Source organism: Colias eurytheme, chromosome 25 (assembly GCF_061535395.1).
Source record: "Colias eurytheme isolate Ceu_HAF_F1 chromosome 25, ilColEury1 Martin Lab GWU primary, whole genome shotgun sequence".
Lineage (NCBI taxonomy): Eukaryota > Metazoa > Arthropoda > Insecta > Lepidoptera > Pieridae > Colias > Colias eurytheme.
The window spans coordinates 8,283,458-8,306,475 of NC_143004.1; the positions used below are offsets into that span (position 1 = coordinate 8,283,458).

The window sequence follows — 23,018 nt, forward strand, 5'->3', positions numbered from 1 at the left end:
AAGTTTGTTCTTATATCCATAGTAGGCTTTGAAGGACTGACTAGCATATACCTTATAAGTGTGTTGTGTCTCTGTAGTGGAAACAAAAATGATGACCAAAAATATATAGATGAATATATACAGCATCAATCTATATATCTGTATCTAACAAATTATTTATTGATCCCAACAATCAGGTCGGTATTTTACCTACAAAAGTACGTTTTTAACAAAATATAGCAGTAAAAATAAATATTAAAATATAATATAATGTTATGTAGTTTATGTGATGTTAATGTTTTCGTTAAACTTTCACAATTGTCCTTTAATAGTGGTAACAGGTGGAGTTGTTATATGACAACACATTAGCATCTCTGATTTGTTACTTTTACGGTTTTCAACAAAACTTTTGTTAAACGCGTGTTATGTTAATAATATATATTTTAATACTAGCTGACCCAACAAACGTTATTCTTCGCTTAGGAGTATGAAAAATAGATGTTGGCTGATTCACAGATCTACCCAATAGGAACACAAAACTTCAGGTCAAATCGGTCAAGCCGTTTCGTAGTAGTACGGTACCCATCGTAGTAGTATCACAGAATACTTAATAGTAGCTAAGTAGTATGGTAACTAACACTGTGACGAGAATTTTATAGGTATAAAGAGATTTTAAGTATGATTGAAATTTATTTTAATGATGACTGGAGCAGGCTTCAACTTTAGGAAATTGGGTCAGGCTTGTGTTGGAAGGTTACCTTTCCGCATTGCTGTTAAAATTCATGTTTACAACATGTTATTGTGTATTTATCGGATGTATAATAATTATTTAAACATTGGCAAAGGTTTAGGTCAAAATATTAATGTATCAAAATGTTGATTAATCCCGTCATAATTAAATTATAAACCATATTGTTAAGTGGGAAACAGAAAATATGGTAATCTCTACTTTTTACGTATAACTTACCAATTTGCATGAAATTTGGCTCACAAATTTTAACGTTACACAACTTTCGTAACATTAAACGTCTAAAAACCTGGAATCATAAGCCAGATTTAGACTAGGATCGCTTGATCGTTGAAATTCGAACTATGCATTATAAAAACTTGCACCTGCGTTTTGCTACATCAATCCAGTATGTTTAGAGAAGTCTTTGTACTAGATAAAATAAATAAATAGAGATATATTGCTATAAAGAATATTATCTAGGTTTGATCACTAAGTTGGAGAGTCAGCAGGTGCACTGGTCTCGCCTTAACGGTCTCCATGAAACCGAACCGAGAATTAGCTCCGACTTTATTCCTTTGCTGTCTGAATTATTATCTTGTGGTTTTCTTACTAGCCGGCCATCGTCTGGATGAACTTTGAGTTCTATTTATTTAAAGATTTATACTTCTGTTTATTTGGTAGAGGTATCATAAATTATGAACGCAGGTACTGTAGTTTTCTAGGCTCGATTTTGTAGATACAGTAGTTTTTATTATACCTACTTAAACAAATGTTTGATGGAGAAATTAGTTTACCACCGTGATGCTGCTGTAAAAATAAGTTGAGCAGTCTATATAGTAGATTCAAGTTTAGTAAGATACGTGCAATAATATGTCAATCCTCCTATCAATGCTTACAATAAGAACAAAGTGGAAAATCCAGATCTGGCAATGCTCCCATGATCGAGAGGAATAAGGATTTAATTATGCACATTATTATTAAAACGATAATTTATTACATATTCAATTAAAACTTCATTAATATACTTTAAAATAATTAAAATTCATCGTATCCAGAATCACGACGCGTAATATTATAATAGTTAGCGCCTGTTCGATAGAGCAATTACCGTGAAAGTTTTGATTGTGGGTGATTGCTATGCGCTTAGCGACAGGCGTTCTACATTAATGGCGTTTTAATGATATGCCTTTAAAATAACGTGATATTTAAGGGACAAGTTGTATGTTATTAACTGTATTTAATATGTATGGGTGTTGTCTTTTTGTCTTCAGAGAGATTTTCAGGAAAGATAAATAATACATTTCGGTAACATATCGTCGAGCCTTACATTTTACTGGAAAAAATTTTAGTCAGAGTTTAATTTTATTTCTATATTAGCTGTGCTGCGCGATTTTACTCGCATTGCTTCATTCCTTTTGATCGTAGTGTAATGATATTAGTTATTATATTATAGCCTAAAGCCTTCCTCTATAAATGGGCTATCTAGTACTGAAAGAAACAACAAATCACGCTCAAAATTCCTGAAATACAATCAATTAAAAATATTATAGTCAAACAGCACAGATACAAATAACACATGTCAACATTGTTTCACATTACTGCAGTGTTGCCATAACACGAAACCGATAACCGCCGAGTTTTTGCCAAACCGCTAATTTCGAGATTAAAATATTAGTAAACAAAATCGGAGCCAAAACCGCCATTAGTCCAATAATTAATTGAGCTGCGTCCAAAAACCGCGGCAATGCATTATGTATCCTCGATTGCGCGACAACGCGCCTATTGGCTGGTCTCCATTGTTGTATGGGCTATGTCATAAGCGGAAGCGGTAGCGCGTTTTGAAATATATTAAAAAGAAGATGAAAATATGATACTTTTAGTATTGTTAGAAGTAAACCCATCCTCGTATATAATGTGCCTACCAGACTAAGAAAAACAATTTAGTAGAAAGCCATTAATTAAGAATCCAATACCAATAGTTCCTTATTTATCTATTTATTAAATGTTCTAATCAAGTGCGGAATAGCTTTACAGTACATAAAATCAAGCCTTGCAAAATTATTATCTGCAACAACTGCTCTATTTTATAAATAAATTGTTAATGAACGTACGCTTTTGTCTTTGTCTGCTCACCTATATCAGCTTGGTACTACTTTAAACATGAAAAAAAAATTAAAATCTCTTTCCTGTATTAATCGCTTGAACACTTAACTTGTGGCATACGAAATCTATGCGCAAACTATTTGGGAAGAGCAATAGGCAATAAATAATTATCGAAACAACAGGACGCCTGCACTCGACTACTTAATTGTGTAATCGGATAAACCGCTTTCAGTGCCCCGTTTATTATATTTGGGTATATATTATTCAATTAACTACCTTATTCTCCATGATTTTTCATGAATTTGATATAAACTTTAAATATTGCTCTGGTAATATTTTCCTTCAGTCGTATTTCACAACCTCTCATACTGACACTAAAAACTTTTTTATTCATGTAGTTACCAACTTTTTAAAGTGTAAACTTCGAAATGCATATATCCATCCTTATCTATCTTTTTAAAATCCAAATCGATTGTGAATGAAATCAAATAGATCTTTTAATCCTGAAATAAATGTCGGAATTTTTCGTATGAGCTTAGTTAATGCCGAGAAATTATAAAGAAATAAGAAGCTTTTCCGAAATGATAAGAATTTTCAATTTTTAAATTCATGAGTAACTGAACTTTTGTTTTCCAATAATTGTTTAAGGAAATTAAATATTGTTTTTGTCAATACTTGTCAATGCTTTTCCTTTGGTTGTTATTTTGTGGTTTTCTGTGCTAATGGTTAGGGAGCCAGGTGCAAATTTGGTTAACTATTTCCTCTCAAGAGATAATTCGTCAGACGCATGAGAGTATAGTATTATAAAGCCTCGTGAACGTCAGCTGGCGCTCGGTTGGGGGGGTGAGCGGTTGTAGCCTCCCACGCACATAGGAAAAAAAAATACATTCATTCATTCATTTCCTCTCAGCTAAAAATTTGTCAAATTGTAGCTAACCCAATATCTCAACGAAAAAAAATAGTCAGCTGGTTACAACATGGTGTATTATACGTCAGCTGGTGTCTCGAACATGAAAGTTAAATTTAAAGAAAAATTTATTTTCCGTTATTTCCTCTCAAACAAAAATTTACCTGATGATAGCTTATATGTAACTGTGGATAAATATATATGTCAGCTGGCTGTATCTTGGTGGAAAAACCGTCAGCTGATACGGGAGGCTACAACCGCTCTTCCCCCCAACCGAGCTCCAGCTGACGTTCACGAGGCTTCATAATACTATACTTTGATGCATTTTACTAATTACCGCTTGAGAGGAACTTGGTCATAAAATCTGCTGCTGGCTCCCGGACCATAAGAAACATGCCGATGATTCATGTAAAATGACTCAAGCCTTTGTTTCAATATGTAAATCAACATTCATTCATAATATGAAAATTATTTCACGAGTAGAAAATTTTGTAAGTGTATTTATTTTTTCGTACTCGTGTTGGTTAAACTATTAATATAACAACTAGTTATTTAGACTTTATACACAAAATACTTACGATTTTAAATTGTGTCTTGTCCTAAACTTCTACTTACTGACATTCCATTGCACTAAGAAAAGCTCTAATTTTAAGCAGATAAAGAACAATTAAGATTTCTATTAATTATCTAATACAAAGCAAAATCGAACAATGGCGAACTTTGGTTGTTTGCAAACCGAACTAATTTAAAAGTTACTCTATAAATTGATGCCTTTGTTCTTAAAGTTGAGAATTATGATTTCTTATTGTATTTAGTCATGCGATTATTGTTGAAGTCGGCTAATGGCATGTTTCTGAAGATTTTATAGATTCGATTCCAATTGCGTTTCTGACTAACGCATCGTTTTTCGAACACTGTTTAAACTATATTGAGCTAAAAATTGTATAGCATCAATTTGAAAGTTTGCAAGAGGGTTAAAAGATAAAAAGTCTTTTTGACGGATTTAAACCACGGTTTATTGTAACAAACATACGAAAATTCTAAACATCACAGTCGTACAAAATTATTAACCAATCAAGGACATCGTATGAAAAGTGAAATTGCAAAGTAATTTAAAATAGTTCAGCCTTTCCTGAGATTAATAATGGTGGTGTTGATAGACGTAGTATATCGTTAATAGGTATATAGTCTGTTTAACAAGCCAGTTTATCCTCACTATTTTTTTTAAATAATTATATTATATTTTTCATAATATTCGCAGGTTCTACGAAGCCCAAACGAACGGCGCACACGACGACTACCCTCCCCACGCTAAGAGAAGCTTCTTCAACCCCTCCCCCTTCTACCCCCTTCCTAGTAACGCGAGTCTGTTTGACTACCACCCCTACCACGCGTACCACCCGGGGCAAGAAGGGTTTGAAAGGCGTGATGGTGAGTTTTAAATAATAGCTTAAGTATTGAAACGTGTTTTAAATTCGGCCAATTACTTAAATTCCGATTGGCCAAATGCACTTGATCTGACATAAAATACTTTCAAATTAAAAAAAAACATTTCATTTTTCATTTTCGTTTCATAAAAAATAATTGACTCACAAAAAAAAATACACATTATAATTAGGGATGTAACGATACATGATTTTGCCGATACGATACCGATACCGATATTTGTAGTAATGTATCGGCGATACCGATACCGATACCGATATCGATGGCTTAGTAGAAAAATAAATAGTGAATTATGCATAAAAAGTTACCAACATTTAACAGAGACAACTGTTAATCGTATTCTTTTAAATAAAAATGCCAAATCAAAAAACAACAAAACCATTTTTTTAGTATTATTATTTTACGAAGTCAGTTAAACTTTAAGTAATACACAATATACAATCAGTACCTAATAAAAGTTTACTATAATTGGTAGAGTTTTTTCAGAAAACAAAGTGCGCACGCGCGGGCGGCCTCCCGCATCGTTCATTGGGCGCGGATTTTTGAATTATTTGATATCAAAAAAATTGTTTGTTTGTAAAGTAGGTTTACGATCGAGATGTTTACGTGATAACATAATGCAGTGGCAGCGCTCGAGATGAGACGGGAGATCGGTCCGTCTCTCTCTCGTTATACCTGCGATCGCGCTCGTGAGGTTTTGGTGTGACACAAGTTTATGAACATGTCACCCGACTAAAACGATTTTAAAAACGTTATCACGTTAAAAATTAAAAAAATTCAAAATTATTTATTTCTTTCCTTTACATAAACAAATTTGTGATTGGAACACTCCTAGTAAGCAAATAAAATGCTTGTGTCAGGAGGTTCCGCTCTTCCTTAACACTATTACAGAAACAGAAATAAAACAATATGAATGAATACAATGCAAAAACATAAAAGAAAAGAAAGAATTTAATAAAAAAATATCGGTATCGGTTGATTTATTATCGGCGATACCGATATATCGGCTTGCCGATATATCGGCCGATATATCGGTATCGGTATCGGTATCGTTACATCCCTAATTATAATATAAGTGATGATTTGATCAATAACTTATTTAATCTTTATAATTGAAGTTAAACTTCTATAACGGGGTTGGAAAAATATTTAGTGTAATATTTTTTCATTACGTGCCATCCTGTTTTTATCCCTACCACGCGTGATTAACGTATTTCTGTAAAGTTGCATATAGTAAATTATTTTTTTGAAAAATAAGGTCATAAAGAAGTTTCACTTTTTACGTGTGTACACTAGTACACGCACACATTTTTTTTTATTTAAATCCCATCCCCAGGTGGTATAGCAGTCCGCGACGTGTCGTCAATGAACAGTAACTTCACAGAACCGCGTCCTACCGGTCCCGTGAAGAACGACGACGAGTGGAAGAACATCAACACGATGCTGAACTGCATCCTCAGTATGGTGGAGAAGACCAAGCGGGCGCTGGCCATCCTGCAGCAGAGGAGTTCAGGTGGGATTATGGCTATCCCATCATGGTTTTTGAAGTGAAAACTTCTTTAGCAGCGTTGAGCACTTTTTCTATAATGGGTATAAAATCTTAAACTCACGTCAGGACACGTGACCTGATCGAAAAAGCGTAAGACGGATGTTTTTTTTAGCCCTTATATTCCATGCGTAAGACGGATACCATTCCAAAATATCAAACATGCTCAACGTTAATAATCAAGTTTTCACTTCTGCCGGCACTCCCCCAGTGCAACCCGTCTTTTTTTTTATGTGGAGAATTCGTATTAACCACTTAGTGATGACCGCCTCCTTGGTACACCCTACAGTGGTTGACACTAGCGCGTAGAACCGAGGGGTCCTGGGTTCGATTCCCGGTGGAGACGAAGAAAAAAAAATGTCTCGGTCTGGCAGGACACAGAAGGCTGATTGTCCCCAAAGAAAATCGATCAGTGAAACAGATGTATATAGATAATGCATCTGCCCCTTACCCCACTAGGGGACACGGGACTTCACAATTTAGTGATGTTAAGATGGGATTATATTATCAATCCCATCATGGTTTAAGTGAATGCATTAAGTTAATTCAAATATCTTTGCACTATACAATAAGTATACAATATACATGTTTGTTATGTTTTCGCTATCTCTGTTGTAAGTCTGAGCCCTTGTAAATAAATGTTTTTTTTCTATTTCCTTCCTTCGACTGAAACTGCCCGACTTTGCATTCCCGATAGCAACTAATTAAACTTAAAATTCATTCGTCTACGTTTTTGTAATTTGGTAATAGTTTCTCACATACTTATAATGTAAAACAATATCTGTAAATATCATTCATTTATATTTACAAATATTGTTGTAATGTTTAATTTATATACAGGTGTAGAACCAACAGACAACACAGACATAAAGCGTGTAGCGAGCGAGATAATGGCGGCCGCCGTGAGACAGACTGAGGAACGAGTGGCTGATGTCAGACGACGGGCTGAGGATGCTGTTAATCAGGTAGATTATACACTATATTCTTAGTAATTTGTAATAGAGATAAAGATGAATTCTATAATTGAAGTGAAAATTCTTTATCGGAGTTGGAAAAAAATTTAGTGTAGCATTTTTTCGTTACGCGTGATATTTTTCCGTTACGCGCCATCTTTTTCTTATCCCTACCACGCATGATTCGACGTATTTCTATAAAGTTGCATACCTATTAGTAAATTATGTTTTTGAAAAATAAGGTCATAAAGAAGTTTCACTTCTTACGTGTGTACACTAGTACATGCACACATTTTTTTAAATAGATCCCATCTAATTATAGAGATGTTAGAATTTGTCATCAGTCATCATCATTATTTTTGCAATCTTATAATCCCATCTTTCACGTAACGTGTGCTCTTGAAATTATAGAAAGCGGTTCTTATTTAAATTTTCAATCCCATCTCGAAGGTATAGCGCTTAGTGTCGAATCCTATTATCCTATTGGAATACAGATAAAGCGGTGGATTTGCAGCTGACGGTATTTAATTTTTAACAAACTTCAAATTCCATCTAATCCCACCTGGTGAAAAGTATACATCCTAAAATACAATTTTAAATCCCTGAATCCCATCAAATCCCACCCAGCTGAAATGTATCTACCTTAACTAAAATCCCATAATATCATCTTATCCTACCAGGTGAAAAGACAAGCGCTCCTCGAGCTACAGCGCGCAGTGGGTGCTGCAGAAAGCAAACTAGAGGTTGGGGAAAGAGCGACTGATGCTGCACCAGAGGCTGGTGGACAGCAGAACGTGAGTACAAATTGAATGAATGAATGAATGAAAAATTCTTTATTGCACACAAAAATAAATAAAATAAAATAAAATAAAAAAGCCTTTTTATTTCCTTAATTAAATATATAGTTTTACATTGATAGTGTTCAAGTAAATTATTCTAAGTTAAACAGTAAATACATAGTTTTCCTCCTCCTGTTTTGGAGGCACACAAAAATACAAGATTACAAATAAGATATACTTAATAATACTTATTGTATACTAGCTGCGCTCCGCGATTTCACCCACGTGGCACCGCTCCTGTTGGTCTTAGCGTGATGATATATACCTTCCTCAATGAATGGGCTATCTAGCACCGAAATAATTTTTCAAATTGGACAGTAGTTCCTGAGATTAGCGCGTTCAAACAAACAAACAAACAAACTCTTCAGCTTTATAATCTTATATATAAAATTCTCGTGTCACAATGTTAGTCTGCATACTCCTCCGAAACGGGTGGACCGATTCTCATGAAATTTTCTGTGCATATCGGGTAAGTCTGAGAATCGGCCAACATCTATTTTTCATATGTACCACGGGCGAAGCCGGGGCGGACCGCTAGTATTATTATAGATTTATTTATTTACTGCAGTAAAATATCAAAGTCTACATATCAATGGCAATACCGTCACGTCATGGAGTAATGCGACGATTTTGGTATCTTTGAATCTTGCCAAGGAAGTTTCAATTCTGACACGTGTGCTCGGTACACACGCTTTTTTATTCTGATACCACAACACTAGCAAAAAAACTTGGTGGTGCAATTGTAAAGTCAATTTGATTTTTGAATTATTTGTGGGGACCTTTTTGGTATCATCATAATCTAAAATTTGTATTTTACATCAATTTTCCTTCGCATTTCTTGTTTTTTGCTGTATTTTTGTTTTAGTGCCAAATAACTTGAATTCGAATTATTTGTATGTATGCTGTGTCTTTTACATATATGTATGTATGTGGTGTAGTGCTGGAACTGCGGGCGCAAGGCGCAAGAGACGTGCTCGGGGTGCGGCGCCGCGCGCTACTGCGGCGCGTTCTGTCAGCACAAGGACTGGGAGACGCACCATCAGGTATACTGCTCTACATTCTACTTGTGTAGAATGTACACACTGCTCTACATTCCACTCGTGTAGAATGTACACACTGCTCTACATTGTACTCATGTAGAATGTACACACTGCTCTACATTCTACTCGTGTAGAATGTACACACTGCTCTACATTCTACTCGTGTAGAATGTACACACTGCTCTACATTCTACTCGTGTAGAATGTACACACTGCTCTACATTGTACTCATGTAGAATGTAGGAACACACTGCTCTACATTCTATATGGGCTGATGAAGATGATTAATTACAATATACCGCGTTTTCTCTAGTACCAACTAACTAGAGACAACGCGTTGTAACAGAAAACGGGCTTTAACTGCAACATATAACTGATGTAAAACTCTCAAAGACCCTGTAACCATTAATTTCCAGAAATAATACCCTGATACCATGATAGTTCTAGTAATTGTTAGAAAATATAATATTCGTAAATCACTAAAAATACGATTTTTATTCACATCACGAATATAATATATAAACCACAATATAAATAATCCCAATATTTTCCAGGTATGCAGCGGCCGCGACCAAAAACCGACCGCCATGTTGCGTTCCTCCCCACCCGTTCCCACCACAATCCCAAAAACACTTCCCCGAGCCACCACTCCCATCGCCACACAAGCAGACAATCGACTCACAATAACGACCATAAACTCAGAAAGATTAATTACAAATAATCTGGGAAATGATAGAATAGCGCTGGCAACACTGACCACGCAGGGCCTCATGGCGATCGGCGGGAAGAAATGACGCAACAAGGACTGTGCGGGAAACGTCAAGCTCCCAAGGAAGTTGAGGAAGTGATTCGATTTTTGAATTCGCATTTGTAAATATTTTTTTCGAATGTAACATTTGCAATTTTTTTTTCGATTCTGACATTTGTAATTTTTTTTTATTTTGACGTTTGTATTTTTTTTTTAATTTTTTTAATCAGGTTAGCGTTTAGCTACTATGTATTATGTATTCTGTGATCAGGTGGTAGTTCAAGAGGCTTAGGTTTAAATGTCATGTGAAATCAATGTTTACTTTTTCCTATTCATATTGTATGGCATAAATATTTTAATCAATATTGATTATTATGTAATTATGTTTTATTAATGTATTTTTGAAGTGAAACTTCTTTATCGGGGTTGGAAAAAAATTTAGTGTAACATTTTTTCGTTACGCGTGACATTTTTCCGTTACGCGCCATCTTTTTCCTATCCCTACCACGCGTGATTCGACGTATTTCTGTAAAGTTGCATATAATAAATGATTTTTTGAAAAATAAGTTTCACTTCTTACGTGTGTACACGCACACATTTTTTTTGTGAAATTATTGAACTTTTATGATAGTTACATATTTTTTAAAACTGAATGTAACAATATTACAGTTTAAAAACATGTTTTGAGGAACACTGACTTTGTTAATTTTTAAATGATTTAATTTTTGTACAAAATAAACAAGAAGTAAGTAGTAAATTAATTGAGTGTTGTAAATATTAATAATTATAATTGTAACGAGACCATAAGTTACTGGCTAATTTAATACTAGTTGTTTAATTTGTTAATATATTTTAAGAGCACAATCTATATGTATTAAGATGCACAAAATCTTTTAAATAAATATAGGGATAGTTAAGTCTTGTAAATTCCATCTAATTATGGCATTTGAATAAATTATTTCACAAGTTTATGTAAAAAAATCCTCAATATGACCCTTTTGTGAACTTTGGAGTTTTTTTTCATGTCTATATACAAAACTCTAAATTGCATATTTTCTTGCTATATTGTTTATTTTAGTAAAAATAAAGGTAAAAATATATTTGTTTAACGTTGTCTAGTTTCGACAATTTAGAACTAGATGGCGTTGTGGAATATTTTCGGTTATTTTAAAAAAATAAAACAATATGTAAGTATAGGCACCTTAAAACACGCAATTAGTTACGTAGTTTTATATCAATGTATATAATTTATTTCTTTGTAATTAATGTGCAATATTAGTATAATGTGTATATGTTTGAATTTAATTTTATTTATGTGTAAGATAAGACCATTCCGAGTCGCTCTGGCTATTAAATTATTGAAATAAATGATGTTAGACAAAACTCGTTGTTTTATTTATTCTATGATAATATTGAACGAATGAATGAATAAAAGCTTTATTGTACACACAAAAATAAAGAAATAACATTAAAAAAAAATTGATACATAAATTGCACAATAATCGACCTTATAGCTACAGAGCCATCTCTTCCAGGTAACCTAACCAAGGAAAACAGTAATATTGTACGCTATGTATATATACGTACGCTCTATAACAGAATTTGTAACATTCAGTCCATATACACTGGTTTAATGCTCTAAGATATACACCATACAATACAGAAAACCATTATTTTTTTAAATAATCCTAACTCAATCGATTCCGCCACCGAAATTCCCTGAAAAGATGACGATTCCGTGAAAATCGTTTTTGAATAGGTACACACAGATACACACGTAAATTAAAATGATACCTCTTCAATTTAAGTTGGATTTAAAAATAGGAACATATTTTGTAAATATGTAGTTACCTAAGTACTAAATTGATTTCCAAATAAAAAAGTGAATACATATTTAATCTATACTAATATTATAAAGCTGAAGAGTTTTTTTGTTTGTTTGAACGCGCTAATCTCGGGAACTACTGGGCCGATTTGAAAAATTACTTCAGAGTTAGATAGCCCATTCATCGAGGAAGGCCATAGGCTATATATCATCTCGATAAGACCAACAGGCGCGGAGCACTGCGGGTAAAATCGCGCGGCGCAGCTAGTAGAGTATAAAAATAAGACTAGAAAACAACTCTCACACAATACACTCAAAACCGCGGTAAGACGTATTTTTCGTAGAAAACACATAATATATAAATATGTCTTACCTTACCTCAGGTCATTACAAATCAAAGGTCAAGGATATCAGTTGAACGTGATTTTAAAATGCACTAATGGGGTGCAATGGCTGTATACCACCTAACGGCCAAAGCCAACCTCACCTGCTCGCGGTGCACCCTGCCGATCAACGGACGAGGCTCTGGCGTTATTTTCTAGAGTGGTAGGACTACAGCTGCATATAATTTTTTATTTATTTATTATATGCAGCACAAATGGGCTGTAGTCCGTCCGGCGCGATACCACTATCTCACAAAAACCGGCGTAAAGCGTTGAGCGTTTCGCATAGGTGAGTGAGACATTCCGGAGGCCCACTTCCCCCCCCCCCTTTTCCCTTTAAAATCATGGCAGCGGAATTAAAAGATTTATTACCCCAGGAGGGTACCAACACGCAAGGTGCTGGAGAATCCCTCCCTGAGCACTTTTGTTCAGGCTGCCCTGTGTATTCTGGGGAGGGCAAAATCCCGCACAATACTCAAGCACGAGGCAATAAGAGCAACAAGTCCTGTGCACGCCCTTCTACGCTCTGCGTCAACTTTTGCAACATCAGGGGCTTACACTCAAACATCAATGCCGTCCACTACCACCTTGAGACGGCGAAGCCGGCCTTGCTCTTTTTAACCGAAACGCAGATATCATCCCCCTCTAATACAGCTTATCTCAGTTACCCAGGCTACAATCTGGAGCACAACTTTTTACCCCGCGCTGGTGTATGCGCCTTTATCCGGAATGATATCTGCTTTCGACGCCTCCGCTATCTTGAAGGTAGGGATCTTTCTATCATTTGGTTGCGTGTAGACTGCGACGACCACCCTCGCGTCTATGCGTGCCTATACAGATCCCATAGCGGTAATGAGGAAACCGACCGACTCATCGAGCATATACAATCGGCGGCAGATACTATGCTCAATCAGATACCCTGCGCTGAAATTGTAGTCCTTGGGGATTTCAACGCCCATCACTCAGAATGGCTTAAGTCCCGAACAACTGACCACGCGGGTAAATCTGTTTTCGACTTTGCTCTTGCTTATGGTCTTACTCAAATGGTACAATCGCCAACGCGAATCCCTGATGTTGAGGATCATACGCCTTCCCTGTTGGACCTACTGTTGACATCTCACCCGGATGGCTATCAGGTCCATGTTGATGCCCCTTTAGGCTCATCGGACCACTGCCTAGTGCGGAGTGTAGTGCCAATCTTGCGCTCTTCACGGCCGGAGCGTGTTGGCCGTCGACGCGTTTGGCACTACAAGTCAGCAGATTGGGATGAGATGCGTACATTCTTTTCGTCCTATCCCTGGGGCCGTGTTTGCTTCTCGGCAGACGATCCTAGCACCTGCGCAGACTCTGTTGCCGATGTGATACTTCAGGGCATGGAACTTTTTATTCCGAACTCTGTTGTACCCATTGGTGGCAAGTCCCAACCCTGGTTTGGTCTCTCTTGTAAAACGGCATCACGCCGAAAACAAGACTGTTACCAGGCCTGGGCTAATGCACTCGTGTCTAGTGATCCAAACGCCCATACACTTAAGAGAGAACTAAACTCGGCCTCTAGGTCCTTCAAAAGAGCAATTGCAAAAGCAAAGTCAGAGCATATTGCTAAGCTTGGCGAGAAACTTGCCCGACTTCCTTCGGGAACGCGCGCCTTTTGGGCACTCGCCAAAGCTGTGCAAGGAAACTTCTGCAAGCCTGCACTACCATCTCTGCGCATGGAGAATGACTTGTTGGCCCACACGGCAAAGGAGAAGGCCGATCTTCTTGGCTCCCTTTTCGCCGCAAACTCGACTTTGGATGACATGGGAAACTCGCCACCTACCATCCCGCAGTATAAGGGCTCTATGCCGGACATCCGGTTTACCCAGAGCGCTGTGCGGAAAGCACTTTTTGCCCTAGATGTCCACAAGTCGAGTGGCCCCGACAGTATTCCTCCAATTGTGCTGAAGATGTGTGCACCTGAGCTAGCACCGGTCCTCACGCGACTCTTCCGGTACTCCTACTCCACAGGCGTTGTCCCGAACTCATGGAAGACAGCGTTAGTGCACCCAATCCCGAAAAAAGGCGATCGCTCTGATCCGTCCAATTATCGACCTATAGCAATCACCTCCTTGCTCTCCAAGATAATGGAATCCCTTATTAATCGCCAACTACTGAAATATCTGGAGGATCACCAGCTGATTAGTGACCGACAGTACGGTTTCCGTCGCGGTCGATCAGCTGGTGATCTTCTTGTATATTTAACTCACAGATGGGCTGCAGCGATTGAGAGCAAAGGTGAAGGCTTGGCGGTCAGTTTGGACATAGCGAAAGCCTTTGATCGGGTTTGGCACAAAGCGCTCTTAGCAAAACTTCCATGCTATGGGCTTCCCGAGAGACTTTGCCAGTGGGTAGCCAGTTTTCTCACAGAGCGTAGCATGAGTGTCGTTATCGACGGTTCTTGCTCCGACCCTAAGCCTGTGAATGCTGGTGTCCCACAAGGTTGCGTTCTGTCTCCCACTCTGTTCCTTCTGCATATCAATGATATGCTGCTCAACAGCAGCATTCATTGTTATGCAGACGACAGCACTGGTGATGCAGTTTACACCGGCCGTAGCAATGTCTCTCAGGATCGCGTCATTGAGTACCGGAACAACCTCGTGTCTGAAATTGAGGCTTCTTTAGACGAAGTTTCTAATTGGGGTCGACTAAACTTAGTCGAATTCAACCCGAAGAAGACACAGGTTTGCGCGTTTACCGCTAAAAAGCTTCCCTTCGATGTAACCCCTATTTTTCAGGGCACTCCTCTATCAGCCACAGCTAGTATTGGTATTCTCGGTCTCGAAATCTCGAGTAACGTGCAGTTTTCCTGTCATTTGGAAGGCAAAGCCAAGTTGGCTTCTCAGAAACTTGGTGTGCTCTGTAGAGCGGGACAGTATTTCACGTCGCGCCATCGCCTCAATCTTTATAAGGCGCAAGTCAGGCCGCACATGGAATACTGTTCCCATCTCTGGGCCGGAGCACCCCAACAATACCTCCTTCCATTTGACCGCATTCAAAGGAGAGCTGTACGACTCGTTGGCGAACCGAGTCTCACCGATCGGCTTGATACTCTGGCATTGCGAAGAGATATCGCTTCCTTATGCGTTCTCTACCGCATTTACTATGGGGAGTGCTCTGAGGAATTGTTTGGAACATTACCCACCGCTGAGTTCCATTACCGCACAGCCCGCCATAAACAGAAATACCACCCTCACCACCTTGACTGCTGGCGGTCGACAACTGTGCGCTTTAAACGAAGCTTCTTTCCGCGCACAACCGTCTTATGGAACCAGCTTCCTAGTACGGTATTCCCGAATGGTTGCAATCTGGGGACCTTTAAGAAGAGAGCGTATTCTTTCCTAAAAGGCCGGCAACACACTTCCAATGTCCCTGGCGTTGTGGGTGCTTATGGGCGACGCTGAACGCTTACCATCAGGCGTCGCGTCTGCTCTGTTGCCTCCTCTCTCATAAAAAAAAAAAAAAAAAAAAAAAAACTAAGGTATCCTTTGTACGTGCAAGCATTCAAACTTCAAATATATTTTTATACTAACCACCTAAGCTAATCAATATAAAAAAAATATTTTTGGCAATAAGAAGATAAGTAAGTGGTAAAAAGACAAGAGAATACAAAAACTTTAATACATATAATTAAATTGTATATAAATATAATAGTTTTCAGTTGTTTCCTCGAATACGTCGAATAAATAAATACGCAGAATCGTGCGAAATTAACAACCGATTATCGTTTATTTAAATTATAGTTCCTTATAGTAGGGGAGGCCAAGAGGGGGATTTTGGGATTTACTCGAGCGCGTCAGATTACTATAAGGGACGGTACCTTAGCTATTCATTAGTACCTCTAGTCAATATGAGCAGTTATGGTTGGTGGGTGCGCTCAGGGGCCCCGCTGGAAAATTTGAATAATCCATAATTCCCTAAGGTTGAGCTCGAATCGTCAGATTAGCGAAATGGGGACTTCTTATATTGTAATTAACCCCCCCATATATTAATCTGACGCGCTCGAATAATATTACTTTAATTTTTTACCCTTTCTTCATAGCGATTAAATCGCCACTTAAATCGTCAGATTAACGTATACTTTTTTTCAGTGACGTCCTGGAGCATGCAAAATATCAATATCTAACGCGCTTGAGAATTTCCAAGCCAATATTTTTCTTTTTTAAATTAAAAAAAATCAAAAAACCCTTCCCCACCGCTAAAAGTGAAAACATTATAGGACCTTTTTTTCTCGCTATGGTCTAATCTACCAATTCTAATAGGTTCCCGTGACGCTCGAGTAAATCCACATTTAGCATCCTGGGCTCCCCTACTATTAATTCTTATGCTTGGAAATATTTAATCACAAGCATTATTTAAATGCGCAGTATGACGGTATTTAAATACCAGACAATATCGTTTAAGATTATAATATGGTATCCGTTATTCTTACAGTCATGCAAACCATGATAACATGATGACTTTGATCAATAAAAAAGGATAATTATGTAATATTTAAGATTGTAATAAGAGATCTCCAACGATAAATAATTATACCTCGTAGGTATTTAAAGGCATTTAAAATTAAAACATTAACTACGTACTAGACTTTGTTTATTTCTATGAATAATCAAGAATTTAATTTCCAATTTTACTGTACATTATATTTGAACCGTCTATGACGTATGTCTCAGTATTTCTTGACGTCAAAGCACCCCAACCCTTTGGCCTCGCCCGAAAGATTTTAACATCTCTTTGTATTTCAAAGAAAGACAGGCGACAGCAAAGTATGCCTTTAGGGGTCAGATGTTGCTATTTTCAAAGTTGGTTTAATGTTTTAAAATATTGTAAGTTCAATGAAAACGGTGTTTCTTGAAAAACTTAAACTGGTAATATGAAAAGCCATAGTAATATCATTATGAGGAATAGCACCATAAAAATAACATATGCTCATCATACGCTACACATTTATTAGGTACCTTCCGTCTTGTGTACCTAGAGCCTTCTATCAAATCAGATCTAGTAGAGCTTCTGCATCTCAATACAATATTTTCTTGTAGTGAAACATTTTCAGATAAATATAAGAAAATTTAATGGCTTTTTTTGTATAGGTATCATTTGTATATTATTTATATCACTATTTTTATATCACGTGTGTGGAGGAAAGCTATTCAGAGCGAGGTGTCGCTACAAAGTGTGATGTGAATGTTGAGTAAGAGTAAGTCAGCTACTTTTTATTGCGAAAACAAATCTTCTGGGAGGTTCCATAGAATTGTATTAAGTACGTGAAGAAGCCCCGTGCGGAAAGCTACTGTTTATTAGAAGAAGATCTGATAAATAACATCAACATTCATGACCGTTACAACCCAGGCAGACCACAGTGCTCTTTGAATATCAAACAACTTGATTTCAAAGCTTTGTGCCCATAGGCGTCTGTCAAGTGTCAAAATTGAGGCAACAAAAGCTTACCGTGACATTTGTTAAAGGAATTTTGATCAAAAACTGCTAGAAATAGCGAGTTGGCCGCAAGATGTCGCTGTTTGTAAAGGTAAAGGAAAAACCAATTAGATTTGTAGATTCTAAAACGTTTTAGCTAATTTTATTTGCTGATTGACTTATAGGTTGAATTGTTAATGTTTTATAATCGAATAATAAAACTAAATATTAATTTTAAGTACTGAATGCTTTAGAAAACGTCACTCATTCAGTACCTATTTATAGAGTAGAATATAGGTAGGAAAAAAAGCTTCAAAACAACATAATATTTTTCTTTGTATCTAATAATCATAATATCTATTTCTATCATCTTTGTTTTATAAATTTATGTTATGTGGGTCCAGTTAACACACTCTTTATTTATTTTACATTTCTACAGTCGTACCGGCAGTACAAAACCAATTATAGCATGGCATTTCAATCGATTTTAAACCCGAAAAAGCTGGCCAAGTTCCGAATTTCGTCGTCAAATGCAATCTCAGTGTAGTGGCTGGTGACGGGCGATGATTAAGCCCAGAGTGTCGCCCGCTTTAAGGACTTTTGTGTTCGGCCGCGGCGTGGACAGCGGTGCATACACGTTCAGTTTTATTGGGATAAATAAATTTTAATCACAGACCAAATTATGGAATTATGTATGTTACGTATTAAATTACGTTTTTTTAATCATACTTTTGAAATTGTATTAATAAATGTATTTGAATTGTAATTAAATAGATCCTTACTTGTTGCAAAATATCATTTTCAGTAAAAATACTTTATAGAATGAGTTATGAGCTTTTAATAGTGCTTATCATTTTTGGTTTGAAGACTTTTATTAGAAAATTATTTTGCGGTTCTATTACTATAAATATAGCAGTTTCCGTCGTTTGTTCATTAACATTATATATTTAAAAATATTGATCAAATATATTACGTAGTGAGTAGTGTTAGTTAGTTTCATTTAAAAAAAATGTAATAATTACAACAAAATTGGCTTAATTTCAACTCTTCAATAATGAAAAAGTGTGGTCACAACAAAATGTAATTTGGCTCTTTCGAGAGGTTTGCAGCTCGGAGGATTGCACTAATTGATTCATGTTATTGACGGGTTTGACCAATACTTTCCAGATTTGAGTAGGAATATTCGGGACATCTTCTTTGAAATCGGTTTAATAGAATTTGTAGATAATTACTAGCGGTCCGCCCCGGCTTCGCCCGTGGTACCTACATATGAAAAATAGATGTTGGCCGATTCTCAGACTTACCCGATATGCACAGAAAATTTCATGAGAATCGGTCCACCCGTTTCGGAGGAGTATGCAGACTAACATTGTGACACGAGAATTTTATATATAAGAAGAAGATGTTATGTTACTTAAGTAGTTTATATAAATACTAGCTGTCCCGAGTCCCGACAAACCCCTTTCTCTTGTCACTAACAATTAGGGGTACATAAAATAGTTGACTATGTCAGGACCTACCGAATAAACACAATTTGTAAAAACGATCAAGCATATTCAAGATGATCAAGATCAAGATAAGAAATCTTGCCAAACGTATGTATTTGAAGCATTAACGGACCACTCCCCTATTTTACTAGTATTAAACAAAACTCAGTTACATAAACATAAACCAGAAGCTTACAAAACAATATACGACAAACAAATTATATCAAATATTATCAATGAAACAGATTGGCAACATTTTTATGAAATTACAGATCCGAATAGTGCAGCTAATTTTCTAACACTCACAATAAGTAGAGCTATCGAAAGAAGTCAATGTTTAAAAAGAATACCCAATCGTAAACGCCCTTTGAAGCCTTGGATTACACGAGGACTAATTAAAAGCATAAGAATAAGAAACAAATTACACGCTAAAACTAAAAAATCACCGTGCGATGAAGAAATCATAAAAAAATATAGGAATTATAGAAACTTATGTAACAAACTAATTAAGACAGCAAAGAATACTTACTATAAACACAAACTTGAACAGCAGACTGGCAATATAAAAGAAACTTGGAAAATTATCAAAGAAGCATGCCATATTACCAAAATTAACAACAATTGTACAAACTTACTAAGTATTAACCCTTGCCCTACCAAATCTCTTAATGCTGTTAATCAATACTTTGTCTCAATCGGATCAGCTCTAGCCAATGAAAGTCTCAAGAAACTCAACAAATCAGAAGTCGAACTAGCTATTCTAGCCAGAGACAATGATAGTCCAACCAATTCATTTGCATTTACACCCACAGATAAATATGAGGTAATCACTATCATCACTGGTCTCAAAAATACGAATGCTTCGGGACATGACAATATACCCACACCTATAATTCAGACTTTCAAAGATATTCTTTCGGAACCTATAGCCCACTTGTGTAACTTAAGCCTCTCAAGCGGAAAATTTCCTGATGTATTCAAGAAAGCCATAGTTTGCCCAATATATAAAACCGGGGACAAAGCTCTTCCTTCAAACTATAGACCAATATCATTGCTTTGCACCCTTTCCAAAATACTAGAAAAATGCGTCAATAAAAGACTCATGAGATACCTGGAGTCACATAAATTACTTCACTCTAACCAATTTGGCTTCAGAAGCGCCAAGTCTACTGAAGACGCAACCTTACGAGTAACATCAATGGTCACCTCGTATCTTGACTTGAATAAGAAATGTATTGGGGTCTTTCTTGATTTACAGAAAGCCTTTGACACAGTTTCTATACCTATTCTGCTAAGTAGGCTGGAAAATGTAGGTGTTAGAGGTATTGCCAAAGACTGGTTCCAAAGCTATCTTAGCGATAGAACCCAAAGAGTAAGAGTTGACAACAATCTTAGTGCAGAGTATAAGTGTACGTACGGAGTACCGCAGGGCAGTACGTTAGGACCTACTCTGTTCTTGATTTATGTCAACGACTTATGTAAACTCAATATTGGATGTGGACAAGTTACTATGTTTGCTGATGACACTGTTGTTCTCTTTAATGCAAAGACTTGGTCTGAAGCCATTGATAGAACTGAAAATGGACTTCGATGCATAAGCAAATGGTTAGAAAACAGTCTATTGACTTTAAATACGGGGAAAACTAATTATATTTGCTTTAGCAAAACCTCATCTATGCAGCCAAGGGGGAACGTCAATGTTAAATTACATATCTTTCCATGTAACCGCCATAACAAATCTAGCGTATGCTCTTGCCCAATACTGAATAGGACCGTCAATATGAAATACCTGGGTATCTGGATTGATGAGAAACTAAACTGGAAAGAACAAATTATTAGCACGTCGAGCAGGCTCAGACAACTTATAGTTATTTTTAAATCCCTAAGAGACATTGCAACCCAAGAGTTAATTATTAGAACATACAAAGCACTGGGTGAATGTGTGATCTCATATTGTATTGTTAACTGGGGTGGAGCTGCGAAAACATACATGATACAAGTAGAACGTGCGCTTAGAGCTCTGCTCAAAGTATCGCTCAAACTACCGTTCCAATTTCCAACATCGCTGCTATTCAAGAGGGCTAATGTATTGAGTGTTCGTAAGATTTTTGTGCTTCAAATAATTAAACGGTTTCACCGCACTGAGGTACCGAAAAATAATAGTCCCTTGAATACTAAAAGAACCTATCGTGTACCAGTACCTTACACTAAGACTCGTTTTGCACAAAGGCAGTTTTATTATCTAGCACCCATTCTTTATAATCGTTTCAGTTTATATATTAAAAATGCTTTTGCTCTCACTAATCATAAAATATTACAAAAACTAAAAGAATGGCTTTTACCACTCGATTATTCTGAAATAGAGCACCTTTTAATGCCCACATATACAAAATAATTACCAAATATACCTATAAATTATTTTATTTTATTTTTTTATTTTCTTTAATTTTATTTATCTACCTATAATGATAAGTTTAAAAATGTTTTTTTTTTTTTTAACTATATCAGCTTTCTTTTATGTTTTAAAAACGACATTGGAACACATTCACACACATACATACGCACATACAAACACACACACACACACACACACACACACACACACACTACTTGCACTACGTCTTCAAAATACACTTTTTTTTAATCTTTAATTACTTCGTTTATTATAAATGATACTAATCAAATAATTATTTTAATTGTATTAATTATTTTAATTGTATTAATTATTTAATTGCTAAACAGTAAATATTGTGGAACTAAATATTATGTTATGAAATGTAAATTGTTTTAAATATTTTAATTTATTAATTTTTTTTTTAAATATCATGATTTATAAATTTTCTTCTTGTGTCAACTTTAAGTAAAATTTTCTTTGTAACTAATTACTATTTTAATGTATTTTATTGAACTATTCTAATGTATTGTATCGGGAAGGCACAGACTCCTGAAACACAGCGAAAGCTATATTGGGAGTCTGGGGTCTATATTTTGATGTAAGGAACCTTGTTCAATAAATGATTTTTATTTATTTTTATTTTATATTCGGAGGAGTACAAAGGAGTACAAATTACAGACACTGAGATTTTGGTCTGATTGAATATCAAAATACTTTACTATATTGTACCTACAATTGTCTTAAGAATAATTGTATAGTAAGTGAGCGATTTAAAGCATTTGAAGAATGAGACATAGTGCTCTTGGAATTATTGCGAATAAACATTGCTTTATTCTCCTTTGTATTTTGTAGAAAAGGACAATGATTTGATCAAATTTACTGCTATTGCGCGAGCCCTGATTAATACTTAGGTTTTTTTTAATTAACAATGAATGTGTTAAATTTATTACGGGGTTTTTCCTTTAATCAAAAATTGCTTTTAAATAGTCATAAAAATCCATGTCATCGTAGAATACTGTTTCTACTGGTGAAAGAAATTTCAAAATCGGTGCAGTAATTTCGTTGCTCATTTATAATAAATTCTAAACTTTGCTAATAGGTTGGCATAGTATACACATACAAAGAGTAAATAATATATAAGATCTAAGTGGAACAAACCAAACAGGTTGATTGACTTGTTTTGAGTCAT

General features: G+C 36.0%; 1 protein-coding gene across 1 annotated transcript in view; it reads left to right on the forward strand.

Annotated features, from left to right (window-relative positions):
- nvy (CBFA2/RUNX1 partner transcriptional co-repressor nervy) overlaps positions 1-10,411 on the forward strand; it is a 56,086-nt gene extending 45,675 nt beyond the window's left edge. The window contains exons 7-12 of the mRNA XM_090116025.1: positions 4,981-5,150; positions 6,502-6,678; positions 7,552-7,676; positions 8,345-8,458; positions 9,442-9,546; positions 10,098-10,411. Coding sequence (XP_089972151.1) covers positions 4,981-5,150; positions 6,502-6,678; positions 7,552-7,676; positions 8,345-8,458; positions 9,442-9,546; positions 10,098-10,337 — 931 coding nt within the window. The 3' untranslated portion in view covers positions 10,338-10,411. The remainder of the gene's footprint in view (positions 1-4,980; positions 5,151-6,501; positions 6,679-7,551; positions 7,677-8,344; positions 8,459-9,441; positions 9,547-10,097) is intronic.
- Positions 10,412-23,018: the final 12,607 nt, after the last annotated feature.